The 15,492-nt window shown below is 44.6% G+C and overlaps 1 protein-coding gene across 1 annotated transcript in view; it reads left to right on the top strand.

Annotated features, from left to right (window-relative positions):
• Positions 1 to 15,492, top strand: part of LOC141102910 (matrix metalloproteinase-9-like) — a 79,266-nt gene that overhangs the window by 33,570 nt on the left and 30,204 nt on the right. The window contains exon 2 of the mRNA XM_073591951.1: positions 10,659 to 10,820. Coding sequence (XP_073448052.1) covers positions 10,659 to 10,820 — 162 coding nt within the window. The remainder of the gene's footprint in view (positions 1 to 10,658; positions 10,821 to 15,492) is intronic.

The following is a 15,492-nucleotide window of genomic DNA, read 5'->3' as shown; positions in this document are numbered from 1 at the left end:
AATGGGCCTGACACCTCCATTTGGTTTTGGCACCGTGAAGAGGTTTGAATAGAACCCCAAACCTTGCTCTTCCATGGGGATTATCATGATCACCCCTTGAGACAACAATCGGTCTAATGCCAGAAACAGAGATTGCCTTTTCCTTGGATCTTTGGGAACGTTTGACCTCAGAAAATGAGGCGTTGGGAATTCTCGAAACTCTAGTTTGTACCCTAGAACTATTGTGGAGGTGACCCATCTGTCCTGAATTTCCTCCTGCCAGTTTTCTGAGAACTGCAGTAGTCTTCCCCCCACCCTGGCGAGTGAGGGCGCCCCTTCATAATGAGGCCTTAGAATTCTGTTTTGTAGGATTCCGACCCCAGGACTTCTTTTTGCCCCTGGGCTTGACCCTGGGGTTTACCTCTAGACCCTGCCGGCAGAGGCCATTGCGACTGCCTAGAGGCTGATGCCCCTGGCCCTGGAGAAGGAGCCTGTTTAAATGAAGGACGTTTATTCCTTCTTTTGACTGGCAAAAGAGTACTTTTCCCACTTGAAATCTTTTGGATGTATTTGTCCAAATCATTCACAAATAGCCGATCCCCATGAAAAGGAAACCCAGTCAGGAGCTTTTTGCATGGTGCCTCGGCTGACCAATTTTTCAACTATAGGATCCTACGCATGTGCACTAACACAAGCACAAGGTGAGACGCCTGGTGAATAAAATCCTTAATGGCGTCAATGGCAAAACATAATGCCCTTGGTAATTCTGCTAGATCCTGAGCCTGTTGAACAGGAATCTCCTTGAGGGCCTGTTTAAACTGGTCCTTAAGGGATTGACAAATGCCTTGCAGCCTCTGCAGGCTGAGTAACTGCACCTGCCAAAGAAAAAGAGGATTTTACCAGGAATTCCAATCTCTTATCTGTTGGATCCCTAAGCATTTGAGCATTGTCTATTGGACAAGTTAGACTTTTACCCACACGGGATATAGCAGCGTCAACTGCTGGTACATTCCATCTTTTGGTGAATTTCTCCTCCATGGCATAAAGTACTGAAAACTTTATAGGAGGGAGATAATGCTTATCTGGGTGATCCCACTCAGCATATATACGTTGCTCCAGTAATGCATAGAGAGGAAAAGCATGCAAAGTCTGAGTAGGTTTTAGAGAACCCAAGGAAGAAACGGGACTTTCGGCTGACTCAGTTAAGGGCAGCTTGAAAGCGGAACAGACCATTTCTGTAAGGGACTGTACCAGCAATTTCTCAGATTGTGAGGCTGAAAAGGGTTTTTCCACAGTTCATTCCTCAGAAGAGGAATCATTAGACTGCCTTTCCTCCTGATCCCCTGAGGGTAACACATCTTCCTCCGCCCATTGCTCCCTTGATAGAGGGCCCGAGGTGGGGGAGGGGGATCTACCGTGTTTTCTATCCCTCTGGATGGAAGATGCGATTAAGGCCCCTAGTCTTTCCTCTAGCCCCAGCAGGGATGAGGAAAATGCATCTTCAGTCACGTAGACAGGGGCTGAGATGTTAGAAGCAGCTGCAACACCTACTGGTTCCAATGGCTCACCCAGGCCAGCCACTTCTGGTACTTCAGGGGAAGATGGCATTGTGGAGGCATGATTAGAATCCTCAGTGCCTGGGGGTGATGCCCTAGGTCCCTTTTTTAAGGTGCTTGCACCACCCTTTCCGGAAGGCATAGTCCTAAGCACAAAAGCAGAGGCACTAAATAAATGCACCACTTGCTGAGCTATAGTCCAGCAATAAAATGCTGCTAGTAATGTTCAGCCTGATGCTGAGTAAAATGTGTCCCTTTAGGAATGCCTGTATTCATCACTCTTACGTGCCCCCACCTCTCCTGTGTCCATAGAGCTTTAGCCTTCACCGGCTTTCAGCTTCCAGCTGACAAGAGGTCTCTTTTCTGAGCTCGACAGCCCCGCATCTGTGCCGCGATTCATGTGGACACCACGTCCTGCACACAGCGTTGCGCTAAGCCACGCCCCTTTCCGTCTCCCAACCCGCACCATCTCTACTTTTTAAAATGTAACAATTCCCGCGCCAGGGCGCAGTTTGGGTCTGCCGTTTGGCAGATCTGATGAGAGGGCGAGAGGACAGAAGTGGGAATTTAGAAAAAACATATGGGAAGCTCCTTTGTTCCCCAGGGGGGAGCAGCTGCAGTAAGGTTTTCCCACTTGCTAACCTTTCCTGGAATCCAGGAATCCCCCCCTGAAAATGCTTCTGATGGCTGAGACCACACATGCTGTCTGCTGCTGACACAGAGTTGATCTGAGAAGCAACGTAAAAAGGTATGTGCATTTAAACCCTCTAGTGGAGAATTTAGGCATGACAACATTTCACTCACAGAAGAAAACCATAGGTGGACTTTTTAAAATTCCTAGGCTTTCTTCACTTACTTTATCCCCGCCACAGGATTCTGCTGATATCAGACAGATCCAACCTTCACCCATCATGGCGGGCTGCGTTTAATAAACCTTCAAGGACCGGGTCCCTTTTAATCGGGGTTCCACTCCCTTGGACCTGTATAGCACCCTGCTAGAAAAACTTTATGGTAATGTGAGCATGACCAAAGCACTGGATACAAGGGTCCAGCCCTCCAAGAGAGGCGTTACAGGCAAAACCTTGTTCTTCCTATACGAGGCCTGGATACCAACCACTTTGGCCTCAGTGGCACTTTGGATGAATCCATTCTGTAGAAGCTGGTTTTAATCTAGAAGAGGATCCTTCCAGCAGAGCTCTCAGAGCACACTGGAGAAAAAATTGAGGTTCTCCCGGTAATGGGAGGGGTTATATAGGAAGTGAACTTCCTGTCTTGGGTGTGCCAGTGTCCATCACCTGAAGGTGGCCTATATACCCACATAGTAATTACTATGCTGCTCTGTGTCCTGTGATGTCTGATAAAGAAAATAGTTTCTGCAGCTGGTCAGTGGGTGGTCTTAAAGTGTTACTAAACCCGGGAGCCTGCATTCACTGTATCTGGTCTTCCACAGTACACAGAACATGGAAATGCAATCATTTTAGTAAATATAAACTGCTAAATACCCTTTCTCATCAGCAGTATATAGTCTTGTGACTTATATCAGTGTCTGGTTAAAGCTTGTAGGAGGAGTTTTCATTCTCCTCTGTCCTATAAGGCTGCATGCCTGACCCTCTGTCTGGACAGTGCTGATTGGCCCTGTGCTGATCATGTGCACTCTCCCAAGAAAAAAAAAACTCTCTAGCAGTGCACACCAAACTGAGCATGTGCAGCTTGCCCCCGAGGCTCTGTTCTATCAGGAGATGGATTGGGGACAGTGGAAGAAGAGGAGGATCAGAGAAGGCAAGATCAAACTGCCTTTTTACACAATGCAGATGATTAACCCCTTAGGTTCCACAATGAGTATACCTAGTTTTACTGCATGTACAGACTGATTTTACTATTGTGGGTTTAGTAACACTTTAAAGGGGGATTGAAGAGAATATGTGCCTGTTGTATACAATGCACACATAAACCACAATCCTTGCACCCACAAACTACTTATTACTGTGCCACAACTGACAGTCTCACAGACACAAATAAACATCAGGACAAAGTATATTTTTTTTGTAATGAACTACTTCCCTACCAGGCCAATTCTGACATTTCTCTCCTACATGTAAAAATCATAATTTATTTTGCTAGAAATTTACTCAGAACCCCCAAACATTATATATTTTTAAGCAGAGACCCTAGAAAATAAAATGGTGGGTGGTGGAGCAATTTTTTTATGTCACACAGTATTTGGACAGCACATTTTTTGCAAACTAATGAATTTTAGTGAATACAAACACAATATAATACCCATTTTTGTAGAATATAAAAGTTAATGTTACACTGAGTAAATAGTTACCAAACATGTCCCACTTTAAACTTGCATACATCCCTGGAATGGCGCCAAACTACGATACCTAAAAATCTCTATAGGTGACGCTTTAAAAGCCTTTTTTAGGTTACCAGTTAAGAGTCACACAGGTGGTTTGGTGCTAGAATTATTTCTCTTGCTCTGAAATTCGGGACAATACATCACACGTGTGGTGTGGCCGCCATTTACAAATGCATGTGGGACTTACATATAAGTTTGCTTTTGCACGAAAGCACAGGGGGGCGGAAGTGCTTTAATTTTTTTAAATTATATTTTTTATTTTACATTATTACTTTCTTACTCTTACATTTTTACAAGTCTTTATTTTTTTCCATCACTTTTATTGCTATCATAATGGATGTGGCACTTTTCTCCTGTCCATGGACATGTACAGACAGAAGAAAAGTGTCTGTTTTTTCACAACTGTCTTTATGTGGATATGCTGGCTGGGCTCTGTGAGATTGTCTCAGACACTCAACCTTCACAGATGCAACCGGCCACTGCAGAAAGCTTTTACTGATGCACAATGTCTATTGGTTACCCAGCCCAGCACCCCCTAGATCAAACCATGATGGAGGCTCTTAATGGAAGCACTATACAGAAGGACCTTGATATTGCAATGTGGCTTCCAAATTCATTACAGATGTGCACCCAAAACCTCTGTTTTGAATGCAGGTTGTTAATGTAAATTCTTTACACACCAACGGCCCTTCTGATCACCAGTCAGCACCAGTGCAATCCAGTAACAGTGCCAACAATATTAAAACCCATCACTCCACTGTCATGCATCACTCTACTACTGTATATATCAGCCACACCCTGTCTGTTATCTGACTTGTGTAATAATCTGCAGAGAAAAGTAAGGACTTGTGTATCAGAGTTCCCCATTCAGAAAGCCACTGTGTGCTAAAGATGAGCTTGGGGACTTTGGGGGTATTTTGCCCAAGAGGCTCTTCTTGGGTAAGTTGACTATGGTCTAAACCAGTGGTTCTCAACAGCTGGGCCTTGGTCCACTGGCAGACCGTGGGTTCCCTCCTCCTGGTTCAACTACCTGCAGATCTAACAACTGCTCACAGTGCCTCCCAGGTCCCATAGTGCCACCCAACCCCCCATAGAGGCTCTCAGCGCCCCTTATGGCCCCCTAAGAGCCCTTTGTTCCCACAGTGTCTTCCAACATCCCGCAATGGTGGGAGCAGAACCTCCAGCCCCCATAGTACCTCCAAAAGCATACCGCATTGCCATTTAGCCCCCTTCCCCCTCAGTGCCCTCCAATCTCCCACATTGTCTCCTGGGGAGACCCCAACCTCTCCGGAGACCCCATCCCCCATAATTGACCTCATTTCCTACAGGATCACCAAATTTGCTGCAGACCTCCTCCAGGACCTTCAGCTCCCAACAGTGTCACCCAGCCCCATCCAGAATCTTCTAGAATTTTGATACATATGTGTATTCCCATACTTTAATTGTGTGCATATAAACGTTTTGTTTTTTAATGTAGGGGCACGGAAGGTTTTGGAAGAATTTACATGGCCCTGGTATCATTAAGGTTGGGAACATCAGGTGTAAGCTATGTGTGAGGGTGTCCCCAAACCACTTGAGCTATATTGGACAGATGGCCCTTCAAGTATGATAATGCCATTGCACTCCTGTCACCCCACCTTACAGGAAAATCATTGTACATAAGACACAGAGCTAAGTAAATGTTTACTATTGCTTTAATATTTGCAGTAACTTTTATTTATCCTAGTCCTTTACACTACTAGCTATAATTTCTGTAATAGAAGCCTTATGTACATATTGGCATACATCCTACTAAAAACATTTTTCACTGGTACTGGTACTTATAACCTCAGTTTACCAGTGAAGGGCTTGTCTAATTGACATCCTTTATATAAGTGGATGTTGAAGGCTTCTGCAGGCAAAAAGTCAAGATGAACCATCACTTTGGCTTTGTGCTGTTCATGTGCATTGGATGGAGTCTCTCCCATGCAGCCGACACAAGTGAGTATATCTATAACACAAGTGTGTCCATTCGTTGAACAGGATGAATGGCGAAGTGAGCAAGTGCAGAGGCGTGAGGGTGAAGGGGGATTGCAAAGGGATGGTAGTGGAATAGGGTGTACAAGGGGTCATAGGTGCAGTTGTGAGAGAGGGTGTAGGCACAGTGGTTAGGAGAGTAAACAAGGGGGTGTAGGCACAGAGGTGGGAGGTCGTGTACACGGGGGTAGACACAGCAATGAGAGGGCATGTACAGGGGAATGTAGGCACAGTAGTGAGATGGGGTGTACAAGGGGGTACATGCACAGTAGAGAGAGGGGGCATGCAGGTATGACAGTGAGAGAAGTGTACAGGAGAGGAGTGTGAAGGCACGGTAGTGTAAGAGGGAGTGCGGGCATGGTAGTAAACGTGGAAGGAACAGATTTTGTTTTTGAGTGGGGGTGTGCCCCTGTGCTCTGGGTAATTCAATTTTTATTAATTATTATTTATTATTCTGAATATTAATTTAACCGCTTGCTGACCACGCTATAGCCGAATTATGGCTGCAGCGTGGTCAGATAACTCTGGGAAGGTGTTCTATGACGTCCTCCCAGAATCGTGCTCCCGCGCGCCCCCTGGGGCGTGCACCCGGGAATATCCTCCGTGACCGCCGGGTCCGCATCACGGTAAACGGCTGCTGATAGTGGCCGTTTACCGCGTGATTGCTAAGAAAGTGTTTCCACCGCTCAGGCTGACACTGACCCAGGTGTAAGTAGACGTTTCAGAGCAGAAGAGCTCCAGGTGCTGGCTGAATGCTAGGCAAAGCAGGCTTGAATGGAGGAGAAGATTTGGATGCCGCACACCGGATGTAGTCAAAAAACTTCACTTTATTGAAAAAATGGGATCATCAAAATAACAAGACTGTCATGCAGAAAGTACAGGTAAGCTGACACGTTTCGCACTCAGGAGTAAGCACTCAGTCCTGAGTGCGAAACGCGTCAACTTACCTGTACAGGGGGTCCCCTACTTACAAACATCCGACTTACAAACGACTCCTACTTACAAACGGAGGGAGACAACAGGAAGTGAGAGGAAATCTACCTCTAGGAAGGGAAATTCACTCCTGTAAGAGTTAATATGGGAAAAAGGTGTCTCCACTGATGCTTTATCACCTATCCTTATTTCCCTAATAACCCCAGATTTTCAAAATCCAATTGTCATTGGGACAGAAAGTGAGGTGAAATCTTCTGAACAGGGGCACAGACAGCAAAACAAATGTTACAGGGGTGATAACCCTTCCTTATGCTATCTACAAAACTTAAAAATAGATTTTTTGGCTGGAGCTACACTTAAAAAATTTACCTGTTCCGACTTACAAACAGATTCAACTTAAGAACAAACCTAAAGTCCCTATCTTGTTTGTAACCCGGGGACCCCCTGTACTTTCTGCATGACAGTCTTGTTATTTTGATGATCCCATTTTTTCAATAAAGTGAAGTTTTTTGACTACATCCGGTGTGCGGCATCCAAATCTTCTCCTCCATTCAAGCCTACCGCGTGATTGCTCCGTCAAATGACGGTACGATCACTTGTAAACAAACCGTCATGTCCGGTTCCTCTCTACCCTCTGTATCAATTGGTACAGAGAGGAGAGAGATAAGAGGCAGCAGCACTGTGGGCTGGATGTGCAGTGCCCACAGCGATGATATGTGATAACTCCAGCACTCATCAAGCCATCAGTCATCCATCCTCATTAATACTCAGCCATTCATCCTCAGCAATACTCAGCCATCCATCCATCCTCAGCAATACTCATCCATCCATTCATCCTCAACAATACTTATCCATCCATCCTCAGCAATACTTATCTATCCATCCTCATCAATACTCATCCATGCTCAGCAATACTCATTCATGCTCAGCAATACTCATTCATGCTCAGCAATACTCATCCATCCATCCATGCTCAGCCATCCCATCCATAGACAGCCGTACTCAGCTGTACTCAGCCATACCCAGTCGCACTCAGCCATACTCAGCCGCACTCAGCCGCACTCAGCCGTACTCAGCCGCACTCAGCCGTACCCAGCCGCACCCAGCCGCACCCAGCCGTACTCAGCCATACTCAGGAATACTTATTCATGCTCAGCCATCCCCATCCACTTCTCATCCATCCCCATTCATGCTCATCCATGCCACATCAGTTCTCATCCATGCCACATCCATGCCACCAGAGTTCCTCATAAAATTGTAATAGGTAGTCAAATTAGATTTGACATTTATGCCCCTAGAACACATGCTCCCTGCATGTTGGGCCTCTCTATGTGGCCAGGCTGTGTAAAAGTCCCACACATGTGGTATCACCGTACTCAGGAGGAGTAGGAGAATCTATTTTAGGGTGTAATTTTTGGCATGTACATGCTATTTGTTAGAAATATTGTATAAATGAACAACTTTGTGTAAAGAAAAATGTGTTTTCATTTTCTTTACACATTTTCCAAAAACTTGCAGAAAAAAAATGACATGTTCAAAAGATTTATTATGCCTCTTAGATTATACATTGGGTTGTTTTCTTTCCAAAATGGGGTCATTTTTGGGGTGTTTCCATTGTCCTGGTGCTCCAGGGCCTTCAAATTGTAAGAGGTAGCCAAGAAATTATATGTGTAATTTATGCTCCAAGAACACCTGACAGTGCTCCCTGCATGTTGGGCCTCTGTATGTGGCTACAGTGTGTAAAAGTCTCACGCATGTGGTATCATCATACTCAGGAGAAGTAGCAGAATGTGTTTTGTGGTGTAATTTGTGCTATGCATATGCTGTGTGTGAGAAATAACCTGCTAATAATAGGATTTTAATAACAGCTTACCTGTAAAATCCTTTTCTTTTGAGGTACATCACGGGACACAGAGCCTCAGTAATTACTGATGGGTTATAGGGTATCATTAGGTAATTGGACACTGGTCACACCCTAAACAGGAAGTTCAACCCCCTATATAACCCCTCCCCTTCCTGGGGATACCTCAGTTTTGTAGCAAAGCAATATAAGTGTATTAGAAGAGGGGCGGGACTTCTGTGTCCCGTGATGTACCTCAAAAGAAAAGGATTTTACAGGTAAGCTGTTATAAAAATCCTATTTTCTTTCTCGTACATCACGGGACACAGAGCCTCAGTAATTACTGATGGGATGTCCCAGAGCAATGCTATTTGAGGGGAGGGGACCACACAACGTAGGGTGTAATCAGACCTGAGGACCTCGTACCGCTGCCTGCAGCACACCAAGCCCAAAGGCGATATCCTCATGCCTTCCCACATCCACCTGATAAAATCTGGTGAATGTATGGACTGAAGACCAAGTTGCGGCCTTGCAAATTTGAGCCATAGAGGCCGGTGATGCACCGCCCAAGAAGCACTAATAGCCCTTGTGGATTGTGCCTTGATTTGAAAAGGTGGAATTTTCTGTTTCAAATCGTAAGCTTGAATAATAATTTGTCAAATCCATTTTGAAATGGAAGACTTGGACGCTGCCTGTCCTCTATTGGGACCTTCTGGCAGTACGAACAAAACATTCGTTTTGCGAATTTGAGCAGTTGCTTCCAGATAGGCCTTGACTGCTCTTACTACATCCAAAAAATGTAGTGACCCTTCTTCTGTAGAACAGGGATCTGGGAAAAAAGGAAGGCAGAACAATATCTTGGTTTAGATGGAAATCTGAAACCACCTTCGGTAAAAAGCTAGGATGAGGGCGCAATACCACTCTATCCTTATGCAAGATTAAATAAGGCTCTTTACAGGAAAGAGCTGCTAATTCTGATACTCTTCTAGCAGAAGAAATGGCTACCAGAAAAATTAACTTTCTTGTCAACAAGACCAAGGGAATTTGACGTATTGGTTCAAAAGGCTGTCTTTGTAAGACTGACAGAACCAAATTCAAGTCCCAGGGGTTTAGGGGCGCCTTAACCGGAGGATTAAGACGCATCACCCCCTGCATAAAGTTTTGGACCAAAGAATGTGAAGCAAGTGGCCGTTGAAATAATACTGATAAGGCCGAGACCTGGCCCTTGATGGTACTCAAGGCCAACTTCATTACTAATCCCATTTGTAGAAAGTCAAGAATTCTACCTATGACATATTTTTTGGGATGCCAACCCCTGGCTTCCCACCAGGATACATAAGTCTTCCAGACTCTATGATAAATTACGCTGGAAGCTGGCTTCCTTGCATTGATCAATGTAGAGATCAAAGGACCTGAAAGCCCAGGATTCTTCAGAACCTGGATTTCAATAGCCAAACCATTAAATTCAGCGTTTGTAAGGCAGGATGGAATACTGGACCTTGAGATAACAGGTCTGGACGTGAGGGTAGGGTCCACGGGGAACCCACTGTCATCCTTACTATTTCTGCATACCAAGCTCTCACTGGATTCTCAACCTAGAAAAGTCTTTCCTAAAACCAGTAAGAAGACTAGAGTATTTGGGCCTGGTCATAGATACAAGCCAAGAGAAGGTATTTTTACCTCAGGCAAAGATCAGGGCCTTAAGAGAGCTGATTCAGGTAGTCAGGACCAAAAAGGGTCCTTCTGTCCGTCTTTGTATGAGGCTGTTGGGAAAGATGGTGGCTTCATTCGAAGCAGTTCCCTATGCTCAGTTACATTTGAGACTGCTGCAACACAGTATCCTCTCTGCCTGGAACAAGAAAGTGCAGGCATTAGATTTTCCAATGCGTCTGTCTCCTACAGTGCGTCAGAACCTCAGTTGGTGGTTAATACCTGAAAGCGCTTGGTAACTCTATTATACTTTTTTCCACAGAGACTTATACTGAAGATGGTCAGCTCTGTGTCTTCCCATTTCTTTATAAATCCACGTGGTATATGGACTGTACTGGCGATGGAACCTCTGATGGGCGTCTCTGGTGCTCTATAACAGGGGATTATAATAAGGATAAGATGTGGGGATACTGTCAGCTAAAAAGTAAGTGTTGTGTTTGGTCTTGCTGATGATATGCTGTGGGTTTATAGAATCTCCATACTTATCTTTACATTAACAGGATAGTTGTGATGTATAGGCTCCAGAAGTTTACAGATATTATCTGTGTTTAATTCCTATTTAAGCAATGGGCATTAGATCACAAAAAATATTTCTGAACCTTATTAATGTCTGTTAATATGACTTCACATTTTTTTCTTCCTTGAGATACTTAAAGTATATGTAAATCGTCATCTTGTCAAGTAACCCATTCCATTTAAAATAGAAATTAAAGGCAAAACATTTGTGTATAGATACATTTTAAATATTTTTTTCCCATTTTTTACAAGTGATCACATTCCCTCTGTTTTCAACTGCATGAGAGCTGGGGTAGGAGAAACAACAGCACACTGAGCTTCCCAGTGAATGCCTGTGCGGGGGGGGGGGTGTCAGGATAGGTCTGATCATTGGAGGAGAGCAGGCACTGGTCACGCTGTGCTCTCATGGCTAGTGTGGTCAGTTTTGAGGGAGGGACTTTCAGAGGGAGTGGCAGGAACACCAGGGATTCCACACAAAGGAAGTAATACAAGGAGAACAGGATACTTTCTCATACAAGTACATGGTACAACAGGCACAGATCAGGAATATGAAATGCTGGGTTTACATATTCTTTCATGATATTTTTTTTTCCTACCTCATATTTCTTTTGTATTACCTGTTTAAAGGGTAGTCATAGCAATAAGTAAGCATCCCAGAATCCCTATAGATCAGGGATATGCAATTAGCGAACTTCCACTTCCATGAGGCATAGCAAGACTCTGACAGCCACAAGCATGACACCCAGAGGCAGAGGCATGATGGGACTTGTAAATGTGCAACAGCTGGAGGTCCGCTAATTGCATATCCCTGCTGTAGATGATCATATTCCCAGGTCCTGGTCTCCTTTCAGCATGGAAATTAAGCCAGGAGATCAGTAGTGATGAAAATAATACAAAAGAGAAAGTGCACTGACTTGTGCATTACCAACATAATTATTTATTTACAATTTAAAGTGGTTGTATATCCATTTTTTAAAATGCTTACCTACAGGTACGCCTATAATAAGGCTTACCGTAGGTAAAATGAATATCTCCTAAACCCGTATGGTTTAGGAGATATTCACTATGCATGCAGCAGCTGACGTCAGCGGTGCATGCGCTCTGAATGCCCGGCTGAAGGTCCGACGCTGCCGGTGCTTGCCGGGAAGAAGACTCCCACGCGCATGTGCAGGAGTGACATCATAGCGGCTTCGGCCACTCACAGCGCGGGAGCCCCGAACCCGAAAGACCCTCGGCGTGGAACGGGGTTAGATACCGACGCCTCGTTCTAAGGTAAGTATTTCATAATGAGCTAGTATGCGGTGCATACTAGCTCATTATGCCTTTGCCTTACAGTTTTGTTTTTTTGCGCGTATACAACCGCTTTAAAAGTAATCTACTTACAAGCTTTTGCCAAGCAAAGGCAAACACAATACTGCCAACAAGACCATCTCAAGATCCACAGTCCTTAGCCAGTGGTATGGGAAGCCCTTGTAGCATCCAAAGGTTAACGCGTCAAGCTCTCTTCATCAGAGTTTGGCGCTGATGACGAGAGCTCATTTATAATTTATAAATAGGTTAAAAAATAAGGGTCCCAACACTGTACCTTGGGGTGCACCCAGTGGGGGCCCATCCATGGGGGGTGCAGGGGCGCCGCCCCCCTCTCCAGGCAGTCACACAAAATTTTTTTTTTTTAAATGTCCCTTAAAAAAAAAAAAATAGAAAAAAGGTCCTTAAGTGCACTGTGTTCGGGCGCTGGACACAGTGCACTATGGGAAGCACCACGTCTATGCAATCACGAGATTGCAGACGAGGCGCTTCATTTGCGGGCTTTGGTCCCTCCTTGTGGCGCATTCCATCGTGCCGAACAGCTTCCACCCGGCGCCCGTAGAATGTATTACTACGGCCGGGTGCTTTGATTGACATTCGAGTTAGATGTCACTTCCGGTTTCCCCTGTTCCAGTGTGCCTGTGCGGAGGAAGCATGAGGAGCGGACTCCTGACACAGTGAGGCTGCATTTGATGGGGCACAGTGAGGCTGCATTTGATGGGACACAGTGAGGCTGCATTTGATGGGGCACAGTGAGGCTGCATTTGATGGGACACAGTGAGGCTGCATTTGATGAGACACAGTAAGGCTGCATAAGATGGACACAGTGGCTGCATAAGATGGGCACAGTGGCTGCATAAGATGGGCACAGCAGCCATATTTGATGGGGCACAGTGGCAGCATTTGATGGGCACAGTGGGAGCATTTGATATGGCACACAGGCTGCATTTGATGGCACAGTGGCTGCGTTTGATGGGACACAGTGAGACTGCATTTGATGGGAAACATTGAGGCTACATTTGATGGGACACAATGGCTGCATAAGATGGGCACAGTGGCTGCATAAGATGGGCACAGTAGCTGTATTTGATGGGGCAAAGTGGCAGCATTTGATATGGCACAGTGGCTGCGTTTGATGCGACACAGTGAGGTTGCATTTTATGGGACACAGTGATGCTGCATTTGATGGGGCACAATGAGGCTGCATTTGATGGGCACCATGGCTGCATAAGATGGGCACAGTGGTTGCATAAGATGGGCACAGAAGCTGTATTTGATGGGGCACAGTGGGAGCATTTGATGGGCACAGTGGGAGCATTTGATATGGCACACAGGCTGCATTTGATGGCACAGTGGCTGCGTTTGATGGGACACAGTGAGGCTGTATTTGATGGGGCACAATGAGGCTGCATTTGATGGGCACAGTGGCTGCATAAGATAGGCACAGTGGCTGCATAAGATAGGCACAGTGGCTGCATAAGTTGGGCACAGTGGCTGCATAAGATGGGCACAGTAGCTGTATTTGATGGGACAAAGTGGGAGCATTTGATATGGCACAGTGGCTGCGTTTGATGGGCACAGTGGCTGCATTTGAAGGGCACAGTGACTGCGTTTGATGGCACAGTGGCTGCGATTGATGGGTTTTTTTTCAGAATTTTTCAGTTTGTTTGCACCCCTCCAAAATTTTTGAGCACCAGCTGCCACTGGGTATACCACTGATAAGCTTAGACCATTCAGAGTAAGAATCATTAACCACTACTTCCTGAATCCGCTCTTTTAGCCAGTTTTCTATCCATTTACAAACTGAATATTCCAAGCCTATAGACTTCAATTTACACATTGGCTGTGTGTGGGGAACTGTGGCAACTGCCTTTGCAAAATCCAACTATACTATACTAATAGCCATTCCCTTGTCTAAGTTTTTGCTTATTTCCTCATAAAACTAAATCAGATTTGTATGACAACATCTGTCTTTTGTGAATCCATAATGTTTATTGCTTAAAATATTGTTTTCTAGAAAAAATTCTGACACCGTGGGAACCAGTGACACTAATACAGTGATCCATGCTAAAAAATATGCACTGTCACTGTACTAATGACACTGGCTGGAAAGGGGTTAAACATCTAGGGCGATCAAAGGGTTAACTGTGTGCCTATCCAGTGTTTTACTGTACTATGTGTGCTGCTTGTACTCAGGGAAGTGATGGATTTTATTCCCTGCTTTAGAGGGACACAAAATCCTACCCTTCTCCCCTGTCAGAATGAAGATCTGCCTTGTTTACATAGGCAGATCTCCATTCTGTGTCTCTGTCTGACAATCGGCGGGTGCCAGTGAACATCCAGTGCTCAGCACCTGCAGACCAGCCTCGGCTGTAAATATTCACAGCAGAAGCAGGCTGGCGGCAGCGCGCACATGCAAACCCCCTGGGCGGAAGTGCAGAATAACGTATATATATATATATATATATATATATATATATATATATATATATATATATATATATATATATATATATACATAATTCTGTATATCTGCTATGGGGCCGTCCTTAAGCCGTTAAATATAGGAACCATATTGGCATTTTGCTATTTCAATGGTACCACACCCGTCATTAAAGAGAAGGCAGTCTGGGTGGCAATCCACAGATACAGTGGAGGAGTGAGTGTAGCCACCCTAGGACAGAAAATGTGCTACTGGCAGAATCACCAGGTGAAAATAAAGGAAATATAAACAAAAAATAGGTGTGCAAGCCCTTTAAATTAGTAGTAAGAAAGTGCAAAGATAAAATATCTAATTCAATACAATATATCAATAAATGTTAATCAATGATAGTGCATAAACAGAAAGTGGCATCAAGAATCAACATAATGTATAAATAAATAGCATTATATTTCTGTACAAAGAACAAGTCAATATAAGTGCAAAAAAAGAAGTGTATGTCCCCTTAAATGTGAAAAAGCTCTAGATAGAATGAAAACACAATTGTTTCAAAAGAGGTGATGTGTCAAACATACTGCACACAGAACAGATGTAATCAGGGAAAGAGAGCTCCGTTCTGTGACAAAATGCATTTAGTGGGATCTGGCCCACTGGCGTCTCCATGGTGGTGCTTTACAAAGTAACTCAATAATTGTAAAGAGACATGTAAAGCACCACCATCTAGACATCGGCTGGCATAATGATGTCACTGGTCAGACTCCGGCCAAAGTGTTTCGTCAAAGTATAGTGCTCTCTTCTACTGACGAAGTGTCCTCTGTGTGCTGTGTGTTTT

The sequence above is a fragment of the Aquarana catesbeiana genome, linkage group LG07 (assembly GCF_042186555.1).
Source record: "Aquarana catesbeiana isolate 2022-GZ linkage group LG07, ASM4218655v1, whole genome shotgun sequence".
Lineage (NCBI taxonomy): Eukaryota > Metazoa > Chordata > Amphibia > Anura > Ranidae > Aquarana > Aquarana catesbeiana.
The sequence above is the reverse complement of the archived record's forward strand: the minus strand, read 5'-3'. Positions and strand labels throughout refer to the sequence as shown.